Source organism: Ischnura elegans, chromosome 2 (assembly GCF_921293095.1).
Source record: "Ischnura elegans chromosome 2, ioIscEleg1.1, whole genome shotgun sequence".
NCBI lineage: Eukaryota > Metazoa > Arthropoda > Insecta > Odonata > Coenagrionidae > Ischnura > Ischnura elegans.
In genome coordinates this window covers 116538731-116552624 of record NC_060247.1, presented here as the reverse complement: position 1 = coordinate 116552624, position 13894 = coordinate 116538731, and the positions used below count along the sequence as shown (strand labels likewise).

At 37.7% G+C, this 13894-nt stretch overlaps 1 protein-coding gene across 1 annotated transcript in view; it reads right to left on the bottom strand.

Annotated features, from left to right (window-relative positions):
- LOC124153241 (sortilin-related receptor-like) overlaps positions 1-13894 on the bottom strand; it is a 161762-nt gene that overhangs the window by 72742 nt on the left and 75126 nt on the right. The window contains exons 17-20 of the mRNA XM_046526340.1: positions 12468-12595; positions 5114-5212; positions 4388-4586; positions 125-334 (exon numbers count right to left, since the gene is read on the bottom strand). Coding sequence (XP_046382296.1) covers positions 125-334; positions 4388-4586; positions 5114-5212; positions 12468-12595 — 636 coding nt within the window. The remainder of the gene's footprint in view (positions 1-124; positions 335-4387; positions 4587-5113; positions 5213-12467; positions 12596-13894) is intronic.

Genomic DNA, 13894 nt, shown 5'->3' with positions numbered 1-13894 from the left:
GAAAATTACCTTTGAATTTTGTCATTTACATTTTTGACCGTTACCATTCCTATGAAGAAGGCTGAGAAAACATAACTCATGCAGAAAAGGCAGAAAATTTGCTGAGGTGGTCACAAAAACTCACTTTGCTTGACCTTGTCTTCACATCCAGCCTCATCGGAAAAATCGGGGCAATGACCGATGCCATCACAGACTTGAGAGATGGGCACGCATGAGCGATCCGAGCGACAAGTGAATTGACCAATCTTGCATAGCTCCTTGCAGTTATCTTCATCCTCGCCATTGTCACAATTCCTTGTATTGTCACACACCCATTCCCTCGGAATGCATTCACCTGAAATAATTTTCCACAGGGACATTAAAACCAGACACAACTTCCTCCTAATCATAACCAGAGGTACATTTCCTTGTTTCATACCAAACACACATCAACAGTTCCCAGTTTCAAACAACTCAAAGATTATTGATGAAAACTTTTAAAATTTTTAAATCCAATAGCAGCTATAGTAATATTTTTCCTCATAACTAAATCCTTTCCACATTAAGTTCCTACTTTGCTGCTCCGACTAAATGTTTCTGAGCACACGTTTGAAATTTTGATTATGACCTTTTAAATGTGCATTTCATTAAAACTCATATAATAGTTCATAATTTCCAAGACTACGGTGGACCTCAGACCTGCCGATATATTATGCAAATAAACAGCTGGAAGAGGGGTAACTAACATAAGTGATACACATCTTGCATGTTTAGTAGGGATGGACGACGAATCCAGGATTTTTTTTCGGATCCAGATAGGAACCTTGATTTTCGTACCGGAAATTCGGATATTTTCGGATCCTAATGCATTTTCAATTGTCTGCTATAAAATGAAGTAATTATTTAAGATTCTTCTTGATGTATGCAATCTAAGGAATGCTATTTAGATTTCATACACGTTTTAATATTTTTAATGATTAAAAATCATTTTTATAAGCTTTCTAATTTCAAAAGAGTGATAAAATCATTACACGCTCGGTATGTAAACTGTTACGCTTGCGTTTGGAAATGAAAATAGATTTCAATCTTTGAATTAATTATTGACTGAATTTTGATATTCCTTACATAAGTTTCCCCCGAATTTTGTCACTTTCTCATCGCATACTCACTTGTGTTCCACCTGCAAATGCTTCACTTGCAGTGAGATGGAATATTAACTTCCTCGCGATAGTTTCACGTCACCATGCACGCACATGGTTCTCTTTATGTCAATAAAAATATTTTTACACAATGAAATACATTTTTATCGGTATATCTTAAATTTAATTTCAACTGCGCAAAACTGCAAGACAATTGACAATGCTTAGAACAACATTAGCGACACGTGCAACAAATTGCGGTAACAGAACGAGATGACCGCTTAGCGAGAGGAAGGGGTGGGTAGCAGAATCGCGTGAAGGAGAGGTGGAGGGGAAGGAGCGCGCTCCCTCTGTCTTTCAAGCGACGACAGTACGAATGAGGGAGTCAAGGACGAACATAATAGATATTGCTATTTTGTGACGTCGCGTCGTTGCCTTGAAAGCGAGGCTGGGCACATGTGTGATAAATACAGCTGGCGCTTCCGGGCCTTATCTTCTTGTTTGACGGAACTGATACCACGCCTGTTTTTTTTACATTTTGCTGCTTGGACAATATTGAAAATTTGTATTGTCTTGTTGTAGCTGAAAGTACTTTCTTTCAACTGATTTGAGCATAAAAACTAAATATGCTAGAAAATCGACGCGTTTGGTCCCATTCTTTTTTTAATTTCGGGAACATCATCCAATTGCCGAAAACTATCGATACATCTTCGGTTCCAGTAAGTCACTCACCTAGCATTTACTCTCCAGAAACGAATAATTGAAGCAAGTAAGATGAAAAAGGTAAATTGGTGACATGGGGTACGGGCGAAACGCCCCTCCATTGTTCTCTTGTAACTTGATATTTTCCTTCAAAAATAATGATTTATCGAATGCGTGGTATCGGAAAGGAAAATCTTAGAGGCATGGGGTGATGGATGGCCAAGAGTGTTTTTATTTAATCTGTGACGTAGTCACTTTTGACGTGGTTATTACCCTATTGCGTTGAGATTCTCCAGATGGTTGTTCAATCTCTCGGGAAGAGTCACATAATTTGTCTGGAATACATTGGAACTCTATCCACTCCCTCGTCCTGTATTCACTGAAGCATAATTTTAAAATTTCGGATCCAGATCCAATGCTTTTCTGGCGGCCGCACCTCCTGCCTCGCCTCCACACCGATCGCCCGGAGGCAACATAAACCGCGCTGTTTCATCGCTTACCTTCAACAGGCCGGCTAGCCCAGCGGTAGCGCGGTCGCCTCCTAAGCGGGCGGCCCGTGTCGGAGAGTGAAATTACTTATTGATTTTTCTTGCCATCTAGAATTCTTTTCTTCAACAGAATAAATACTGCGGCCTTTCGGTTGTTGTCTTGTATTCGGAACGGATCAATAAACATCGTCCCAAACTACTACATTGACTTCTCATTCCTAGCAGACTACCGCGACGCCTGCTACACCTTCAGCGAATTTGGATACGAAGTATCCGATGAAGGGCAATATGCGCGGATAATTGGTTCCAAAGTATCAGATCCGACAATTCCCTAATGTTTAGTTAACGGGATGAATGAAGCCATTACCATAAAAAAAGCAAATATATGTAGCCCACCTGATTACTAAATGTATGTTGACCACATCAAAGGTGCTCCTTCTTACATCTGACTAAATACCGCCAATCATAACAATAATACCAATCAATTGGTCCTATCGGAAAAAATCTGCCAAATCAATTGAAAATTTCTATTGTTTATGGCATTTTTCAATTGTATTTCTCATATTCAATTGGATTTCCAAAAATACAATTAAATTTCCAAATATTAAAATGAAAATACGAATATTTTAATGAATATTAGGAAATCCAATTGAATTCGAAGAAAAGGTTCCATTGAATTCTCAAGTATTCAATTGAATTCTCAAATATTATCTCAATTATTCTCAAATATTCAATTGAATTCACCAACAATTTATCCGCTGGAATTCATTATCACGATTATCACAAACCACCAATGACGGCTAATTAAGATTTCACGTAAATTAAAACTACTATCAACATTTTTATGTAAGTTAAATCCTTACTTCTCCTGTACAAAGATAGTGAGCATAGTGTCGGACACTGACGAGGGAAGATAGCTAACCACAACAACGCCGATATCATTATCGCGTTATTCATGTTTACGAGCATGTGGTTGACGGAATTGTGGTTAAGTTTTCGCTGTTGGAGAAAAAAATTATTGATATATTATAACCTGTGCTAAATTCCGTAAGCGCTGAGTTAAGCCATTCGTGTGTCACTTAAGTGATATAGTGAAAGCATTCATGTGATTGTTGTGTTTTAGTGTGATCATTTATTAATTTATCGCTAGTTTTCAGTTTTTTTATCGATATGTAATATTTGTATTTACATATAAGAATATTTATTGTACATAATTATACTTACGTGCGTAACGTCGCCAACGAGAAACTGCAAGCATTGTCGGAGTAGTGCGTATCATGCATGTTTGTTTGTGAAAAGTGAAATCTCCGTATTCTGGTATATACATGAGTGACATGTATCTGTTGTGAAACAAACGTTTTATGTTGGCTTTATGCGCTACCAGAATTACATTCATTAGTACTTTAAAGAAGTCTTTCTTAGATAAAGACGTGTGCGGCATTATTGGAGTAGTATTTGTCGCTACAATCAATAAACATCGTCCCAAACTACTACATTGACTTCTCATTCCTAGCAGACTACCGCGACGCCTGCTACACCTTCAGCGAATTTGGATACGAAGTATCCGATGAAGGGCAATTCAATTTACTATTCAACATTGTTGGAACTGGTGAAACTTGTGGTTGTAGAGTTGTTTTTCTGTTAAAATGGATAATATTTTGCTTTAAGATGACTACTCAAGTTATTAGAAGTGATAAAAGATGGTATAGTTATTGTTATAATCATGGCAAAACTGTATAGCTTTTCGATAACAATGCAAGATTGCTAGAGGTGATGGAGAATGTGGAAGTGAAATTAAAGTTTTTACGACACTGCTTCCAAAAATATTTCAACTGTCATTCTTTTTACATATTTTATTTATTTAGAATTCGGGATCGTGACATTTAGATTTTAAGCATATCTTACCTTATTATTTTACCATAATGGATGAATTTGTAAATTTGAAAATTTTTCAATTGCATTAAATTGTTCCGTTAAATTGAAAAGTGACAAATTTCAATTCAATTTTTTTTTCAAATGAATTTTGCAGTAGGGCGCTGGCCCTCTTTTAATTGTAGGAACCAGAAGCTGGAGTCTCACCTGAAAAGCAACGGAACTGGTCCTTGTGGCACTCCGCCTGAGGGATGCTCGACACCGTGGTTGATGTTGTGCTCTCCTGCTCATGGCCGCAGCCAATCTCATCGCTGTTGTCCCCACAGTCGTCCTCCTCGTCACACTTCCACGAGAGTGGGATGCAATTGTGATTACTGCATCGAAACATCGATCCTGAGCACGTGCCCTGCAGCAGAAAATGAGTGCTTAGAGTACAAAAAATTTAGGGAAACCATAACGGAATTTTTTCTCGCTGTATGCGAATGAAGCTCATACATGCACACAGAATATGGCGATTGATAGGAGTGACAGTTAAAGACAGTGCTAAAACTTATGCACTCCCTTTTTTCATCCTTACCATGCCGAGCCTCTGACATCAAGGTTTAATTTTTTCCATACCATGATGAAAGGCTCTGGCCATGGAATTTACAGACTGCAGACCCTAAATGCAGAATTCAATCCATCTTAGCTTTAAATTATCATCATCTGGCATGTTCATAGAAAAAACAAAAGAAACTACATACTATAACTTAATGAAATTTTACTATCATAGCCCTAAACAGGCCAAGCAATTCGCTCCAAAACAAAGCAAATCTTTTCACTTACAATTTAATTTTTACTCAAATAGACATAATAAGAAAGCCTTATGACAGCCAAAAATCTCAGGATAGTCTTAGAAATTGGAAATGAGAAATTATGCAGATTTGGACATACATTCGTTGTGGATGTGCAGTTGACTTCATCAGAGTTATCTTGACAATCGTCTTCGCCATCACACTGCCAACTTTGGGATATGCATTTCTTATTTTGGCACTGAAAGAAAATAAGGCATAGAGATGTGATAACACCAATTTTTTGTAATTTAGGAATTGCTTACTCATTAGAGACAAAGATTTGGCATTGGACATTGCAGTTGCTGATCTGAGACAAAGGAATTAAAACATCAATAGTTTAATAAGTGTAATTCATATAAATTTAGCTATTAGTTTAAATTGGCTATCAGTTATGGATACTACACGGCACATTTTGTCCGAACAAAAAATTTAAAGCCTTCATTATGAGGTATCACGCAGCTCTGTTTAAACATCCACAGGGTTTTTGTCTGCCTTGTCCTTTAGATACGTAAGCATACAATCCTGAAGATCGGCCTGCGATGTATGAGCACAATTGTAGCCTGGCATATGTCTCACCAATTATTTGAAACATACATCTCGCCCTGAGATTAGTTCAACACTTCAAATGAAGGAAAATTAGCTCGCAGCTGCATTGTACTCGTGAAAAAGCCATCCACGTTGGTAGAAATCAGGATTCGTGAAATTTAAATTTTAAGTATATCCTATCTTACAAATTTACCATGCTGGATGAATTTGTATAATTGTAATATTTTTCAACTGCAGTCAGTTGAAAATATTTCAATTTAACCGTTCAATTGAAATGTGTCACTTTTCATTGGAACGGTTCGATTGAATATTTTTCAATTGATTATTTCCAATATGGTGTGAGCATTTCTTATAAGAATATTCTTTTAAGAGAATTTTTATATGAAGCATAAAATTCACCTGAAAATAAATTCTGCGTAATGCACTTGAATATGCCATAATGATAATTAAATTTGTAGTGCAAAAGTCTATTCAGTGTGTCATATCGCAAAGGTTGGCATTGCTTGTTTTCTGTTTGTTGATTTTTCTTTTGTTTTCTCTCGCTCCCGGAGATGGAGTAATGGAAGTAACATGTGCATTAGGGCGGATCGGAAAAATCTCTAAATATTTCATCACTTCTCCAAAAGTTGGTAGCATCGATTTATTTAACGCCGACGAGGCGCCTAAAAAGGGACAAGTCGTCTCACTACGCTTCCTTTATTGCCATCTACCATCTTCCGATTTAATATTATCAAAGATATACGTCCTCCTAGCAGCATGCGCGGGATGAATTTTGGTGTATTGGAGGCGTGGGAGGGGGAGAAGCGAGCGGGGAGGGGAAGGGATCGGCCTGTGGCTCTAGTATCCGCGACGCTGCGTGGGCGTTGGAATATTTTCTTCGCAGACGCGGACTCAAATTAGGCATTTTGTGGCTAAACGGTGGCAGATACGTCAAAATGCACGCAGGCAGTAACACGGAAAAATCTATAGGGAATAACCATAAAATACTATATTTTTCGAATTTAAACCCTCCCCCCCTAAATTGCATTTGAGCGAGGGTCAGGGGTTCACCTAGAGGTCTCAAATTTTTCAGGCCTTATTTTTGATCGGTCCCACAACTTTTTTTCATTGGTCCAGTTGGATTTGAAAAAAATCGATTTTTCCGATCCGCCCTAATGTGCATTGTATCGTGTTTGAAATAAATGTGGCTGTAAACATAAAGATATAACAATGGCGACGAGTATTTTGACGAACTTACGTGTAAGTGGGTGAGAACGTTTTTATTCCAAGAGGGACTGTGTGCAACAATTTTCTTCGATATTTGCAGTAATTTTTCTTCCAAGAGGGTCTGTTTTCAGTTATTTCTTGCCACCAAGATGGATCGTATACTATTAATTTTTCTTTCGAGAGGTGCTCCAAAGTGATAATGTCTGGGGATGAAGGAAGTCGTGGAGGTGGTTCTGCCACTGGAGGAGATGGTCCACCTCTAATCAGTATCAGCACGCCAACTTCAATCATCATGCCCGAGTTTACCCAGCAAGTGAAGTGGGAAATCTCTATCTTGAAAAATGAATTTAGAGCGATGGACGTTCCAAATGATAAACAAGTTCCCCACTTGTTGAGTGTGGTTGGCTTTCAATATGCGGCCTTAATCACGAATTTAGCATACCCTACTAAACCAGAGGAAATGTTTTTAGATGATATTGTGAAACTTGTGAAATATGCAATTGAATCTAAGCCCTCAGTAATTGCTGAACGTTTTAGATTTTATGAGACGAAACAAGGTCCATCAGATACAATATCACAATTTGTGTCTAACTTAAAATCTAAGGCCCAATCATGTCAATTTGGACCTGGCCAGGGTGATTCATGGACGGATAGATTCGTCTGTGGATTGAAGTCTGAGAGTATTCGCAAGAGACTTTTTGGTGAGGACAATCCATCATTTACGAGGTGTTTAGAGATTGCCCAGAGTATGGAAACTGCAGCTGAAGAGGCAGCTGCTATAGGAGATTGTGTCACATCAGTTAATAAGCTTTATGTCTCCGCAGATAGGAAGTGCTATTGTTGTGGTAGATATGATCATTTTAAATCAGATTGTCCCATGAAAAACGCAGTGTGTGTTATGTGTAAACGCCAAGGCCACATGCCAGCTATGTGCCTTAGCAAGAAATCCAAAATTTCCGACCCACCAAGCAAGCAATATGGGAAGAAAAGACAGAGGAAGGAGGAGAAAGCACCTTAGCAGTTCTCAAAGAAGACAAAGAAGAGAATGTACAGGTTATTCGTATAAGATTCAGAAGATGGGAGTGAGAGTGAAGAAAATAGTGAGACTGATGAAAGCGTAATGGTGAAAAATGTCGACGTCATTATGGAAAATTATGTAGGAAAAGTTTTCATTCGCAGTCTAAATTGTAAAAAGGATGGTGACATTGTTGATAATGGGAACACCTTCATTGCTAAGTTAATGGTAAATAGCAGAAAAATCTTCTCGGGATACCGCGCGGGTTAGATTATTTTATTATTTTTGGCGCTCTTAAATAATCTAACCCGCGCGGTATCCCGAGAAGATTTTTATAAAGATGTTCGCCGGGAAAGTGTAAAACCATATGTAAATAGCAGACTAATGACATTTGAGTTGGATACGGGAGCTCATAGCACATGTATATCGACATCTAAGTGGGTAAAGTATTTTTCCAGAAGTGAATTATGCAAAAGTAGAGCTGCTTTAATACAGTATGATAACAAGAAACTTGATACGCAGATATATTCCGTTCAAGTAAATGCTGAGATAACTGGTAAATTGTATGAATTACCACTGTATGTATTTGATACTAAATGTTCTAATGTTCCTGGTAGAAATTGGATGAGACAGTTGCCGCTTGATTGGGAAGCAGTTGCTAGTGATTGCAAAATGCACAAGATTACTATGCTTAAACCAGATATAGATTCTATTGATAAGCTCAAAATAAGTTATCCAGAGATATTTATACATAATGTTGGTCTTTTAAACGGTACTAAGGGTAGGCTTACTCTTAAGGAAGATGCTGTACCTGTTTCTTTGAGAGCAAGGCCGATACCCCTAGCTTACCAACCCCTTGTTGAAAACAAGATACTATTGGAGATGGTCCGTGATGGTCATCTAATTAAGATAAGTGATCAAGGATTGAGTCAACTGATAAAAAGATTAAGGTACGGATTTGTGGTGACTTTAAAGTAACTCTTACCCCAAGATTAGATGTTCCACAATATCCAAATATACAGTATGTAGTATACACATTAAACAGTTGCCAAAAATAGATGAGCATTGGCTAAACGTTATCGTTCTTGTTGAAAGGTATAAAGCTGCCGGACTGACTATTAACTTAACAAAGAGCCGATTTTTTCAGAATTAAGTCGAGTATTGTGGTCACATAATAGACAAGTATGGATTGCGAACTACACCCCAAAAAGTAAATGCAATTTTGAACGCCCCGGAGCCCAAGGACGAAAAACAAGTAATATCTTTTTGTGGCATGGTTAATTATAATTTAAAATTTTTGCCAAATATATCGACAGTAATGTGCCCTCTCTGTAGTTGTTTAAACAAGTCGAATCGGAAGGAAGCTTGTTTAACCCATATTTATCCAAACAATGAAGAAAGACCTTCGGCTTTTGCAAGCTCAACATGTGCTAAACCAGAAAGGAACTACTGTGTCTTTGATAAAGAAGCTAGAGCATTGTATGGGCTACAAAGAAATTCGATTTATTTCTAAGAGGTCGTTTTCTTGTTTTATCACAGATCATAAATCCATAATTTGAGCCCCCATTCCTCATTGTCAACCTTAAGTGACAAAAGGCGCCAAAGGTGGGCCGAATTTTTGAGTGGCTATAACTATGACATTCGGCAGATGAAATCGGAGGAGAACGCAAATGCTGATGCATTATCTAGATTACCTATTTCTGGAGGCAAGGAGGAGGAGGTGATATTGAATGTAAATTTTTTACTGCTTGATAGTGCCCCCATGACAGCCACTGAAGTAACTATTTAAAGAGACCCAGAAAGACAAGGAACTTGCTCTAGTATATGAAAACGTGAAAAATAATGAGTGGCCCATTAATAATAATAATGAACATTTGAATGAACTCACAAAGCACAAGCCAAAGTTCTCTTTTGCAAACAATTGCGTAATCTTATCTGGAAAAGTCGTATTCCCAAGGTCATTAAGACCCCAGTTACTTAAAGAATTGCATTCTGGTCACTTGGGAATCACAAAAATGAAATCCCTAGCTAGGAGTTTTATTTGATGGCCAGGGTTAGACAAGGAAGTAGAGTCTTTAACGTCTTCATGTGAAGGATGTTCTCTAATTAGAAAAGAACCTTTCAAAGCCCCATATCATCCGTGAGAATGGCTAACAGAGCCTTGGGTACGTATTCACCTTGATTTTGCTGGTCCATTTTTAGACTCAATGTTACTGATCATTGTAGACTCACTTTAAAAAATGCCAGAGTTAATCAAAATTTCCTCAACCACCCGTAGTGCCTTCGTTGAGGCCCTGATACCAATTTTTGCACAGTTTGGTCAACCAAAGGTTATTGTGAGTGATGATGGTCCTCAATTTGTGAGTGGTGAATTTAAACTGTTCTGTAAAAATAATGTTATATTATATTTAACTATTGCACCATACCACCCTAATGCAAATGTATTAGCAGAGAGAGATGTTCAAACATTTAAAGCTGCAATGTTGTCAAGCAAATTTCACTCATCCAGTGACCTTGACAAGTTGTACTCCATGGTATTGTCATACAGAAATGCTGAACACTATTTTACAAGACAGAGTCCTGCTATGCTAATGTTTGGAAGGTCACACAGAACAAGACTAAGTTCAGTTAAATCTAACACTGTGTGTCCTAGAGATGTTACACCTAAGTATGATAAAGCTAGATCGTTTCAAGTTGGTGATCACGTAGTGATAAGAATTTCCACAGATAAGAGGAAGTGAAAAAAGGGTGTGATAATTAAACCACTGGGGAATGTCATGTATTTTGTAAGGGATGAATTTGATGTTGTCAGTAAAAAAACATATTGAGCAGTTGATGCCAAATTTAGTTTCCCCTGTCATCTTAAAACCCTATTGTGAGCCAAATAGAATGGTAGAAATGGCAGCCCACTACTTTGAATACAAAACCACTACTAAATACCAAACACTGGTCCTATATATTTCTTATTTAAGATTAGGGTTGAAAATCCTGCACATGTCGTTTTGGGGCAATTCCGTACACATTGCATGGGGCAATACCGTGCAAGGCGTAAGGTGTACGGTTTAAGTTTATAATTTTATAAAATCGAAAATTCGTAAATAGTTTTTGTTACACATGTTAAAATATCCCTTATGCCCGGACCGTGACCTTTATTCGTTACAATGAATACTTCATAATAACACTCTGTTCATATTTTGTGTGTCTACTGTATATAAATTGATAGGATACTTATATTTATATATCCTCTATTGTGAAACGTCAATTGTTTAAAGAGTCATATCATTATTGCCTTCGGATTATTATTCTAAATTTTGTGTACCCAGGATGAAATAGTAAAAAAAACTACAAACCACATAATAGGGAGCTGGCTAAATGAGAGTTAACTGAATCAATACTATTTATTACTATTCCCTAAAGTTAATGAAAATTAAATATTTGTGATTTCTAAAGAACATACCTACTTGTCCTGACTTGGTAACACAGCCAGCACATTATAAGTCATTGAGATAAGGAAAAAGGTAGAAATGAGGAAGGCGCTAATATGTAGGCTTGTTGACCTTTTCTTATGGGTTCCTCGAGGCAAGAACGACAAACATCCTGAGAAATGACAAAATGGAGGACAAAATTTCCGCACTTCCGCAGATTTTGTTATTATTGCATCGTTTTTGAGTATTCACTAAGGCATTTATATATAAGATTAATGTTTTTTCTTTACTCTATATTACGAGGAGAAATATAATCATACAGCAATCATTTGAAAATTATTCACATTTATTAAATGATTGCGAAACCACGGTCGAAAGAAAAACACAAAATTTCACACGAATAGCTTCGTAGAATGTAAAATGCCGGCAAGGAATATCTAATATGTATATTTTATTCGTCGGTTTATAAAACAATTAATTAAAATTCATGAATTTATGATTGTATGGACCTTGAATAATTTCAGTTTATTTCATGCAAGCAGCAGCTAAGGTTTTCTATACATGTCATTGTTTAAAAGTGTTAACTACACCTCAGCTTCTTAACAGATGCCGCGGTGTAATGATGTGCATACTATAACGTTGATCTAGGGATCACACGTTCGATTATCCGGGATTTATTTTTTTCCTTCCGCTACAAAGAAAAAGTAATTGTATTTATGCTCTTCATCTTCACCAGCCAGTCACTGGTGGTTGTTATTTTTTTCTATTTACAGGAAAATCTGTCATCAGTGGTTCAACTGCTATAAAGACATTGTCAGTGAATTTCACCTGAAGGCTTCAAATTCATGTCGAGCCGAGCAGCGAAGAATGTTTAGTTAGCTGTTCTGCCGTCTTTTGCGCTCCAACAGAAGCGACTTATGTTAATCTGAGGATATTTGACGGCATTCCTAACCAATTATATCCTAAAATCTTATCCTTCCCTCATTTAAGTCCCTTGTCTTACGTTAAGCTGCTTATTAATTTTTTCCGTAAGAAAACCATAAGAAACAGAAAACTCTCTTACTTTGTGCTATCTGGGAAATTGATTTTTTAACATATTCTACAATTTAGATTACACTCAATGGTAATAATTACTCCTCTGGGTACAAGCAATACACTCCTGCGAATATTTTGGCATTGCATTCAGCCTTCTGAAACAAGTGAGCATGCAACTCTCAAGCTCACAACACAAGACAATCAACTCCATCTGCATTCTGTCTCACCGTGAACTGCCCTGATTGGCAGGTGTTGTTCTTGCAGTCTGATTCATCGGAGCCATCATCGCAGTCTGCTTCGCCATCACAGCGCCACCTCATCGGTATGCAGTGTTTACCACAGTTGAACTCTCCAGCTGCAAGACGGTGGGGAGGGGTTATCACACAGAGGCATAGACAAATATACCATACTTGCAAGTGGGGAAAATCCACGTTGCCTGTTCATCGAATATAAAAAAAATACTAATTTTTAGGCAGATGATTGCTACAATTATTCAACCATTAAAGGTACGTTTTCATGAATGCGTCTGGAGCGCATTCGCGCACTATTCTTCGCGAAAACTGTTCTAATGAAATTGAACCTATATGCGTAGGCGAACCTATAGGTTCCTATATAGCCTCCTAAGCGTATAGGCTTAGGAGGCTTCCGCCCGTTATCTGCAGCAGAGAAACGACAATAAAACAATTGAAACTTGACGACCGTGAATACTTCCACGGTAGCGGTGTTAGAATGATATTTGTGGATCACCTTACCCAAATAAGTGTAATTCTTCAATTTTCTCTGGGAGTCCATTCCTTTCATCCACACGTCAATTTCCTGAATGTACAAGGTTTCATATTTTTTACGTAGGGACTTCCATTCGGCCGACACATCTTTCGCTGCGAAATAAAATGATGTTACCACTTCAACATTCGCAATCTTTGAGAATCATAGGAAATTAAAGTTCTCCTTGTCTTCCATTCCAACGGATACTTACATCTCCCTCTAGGCTTTATATTTCCGTGTCTGTAGTCTCTAAAAATAGTATACATATGGTTATTTCTCCCTCATTTCGGATGCAATAAATTCATCAACAGAGACAAAGCTCACGCAAGCAACCATATTGGCGAGTTTCATGCGTTTCGCGCGTCGAAAGTTGAGAAGATTTGAACGTCGGATGACGCCTCACGTGCAAATTCAATCTAAGAATTCCTGGCTTCCGATTGGCTGAAGTTTTCCTCACGTTTTCGCGTCTCTTCGCGTGAGACGCTTCCATAAAAACGTGCCTTCATACTTGCATGCACCTGAAGTAAAATTGATGCTGAAATTTTCTGTGTATAATTGTTCATGTGATTTTCTTGGCTCTTTACTTTCTGGAGCACTGGCGCAAGTCATGAAAGTCCTTTCCAGGCAACATTTTCTATCAGAAGAAAAGTAGCTAGTATCATTAATTCCTACGTGACATATCTAACCATTGAATAATTATATTCCTGCGGCATGAATAATTAGTTTGGCTAGGCATGAATTTGTGCATTGTTGCAAGGATAATATTAAACCAATGCTGAATACACCCATGCCTTGCTTAGAGCAAGGGATGCGTTCCCCAGGGTCTTTGTGCCAATCTTATTTGCATTATTGGAGACCATGTAAACATTTGGAAGATAGGGATGCGCCC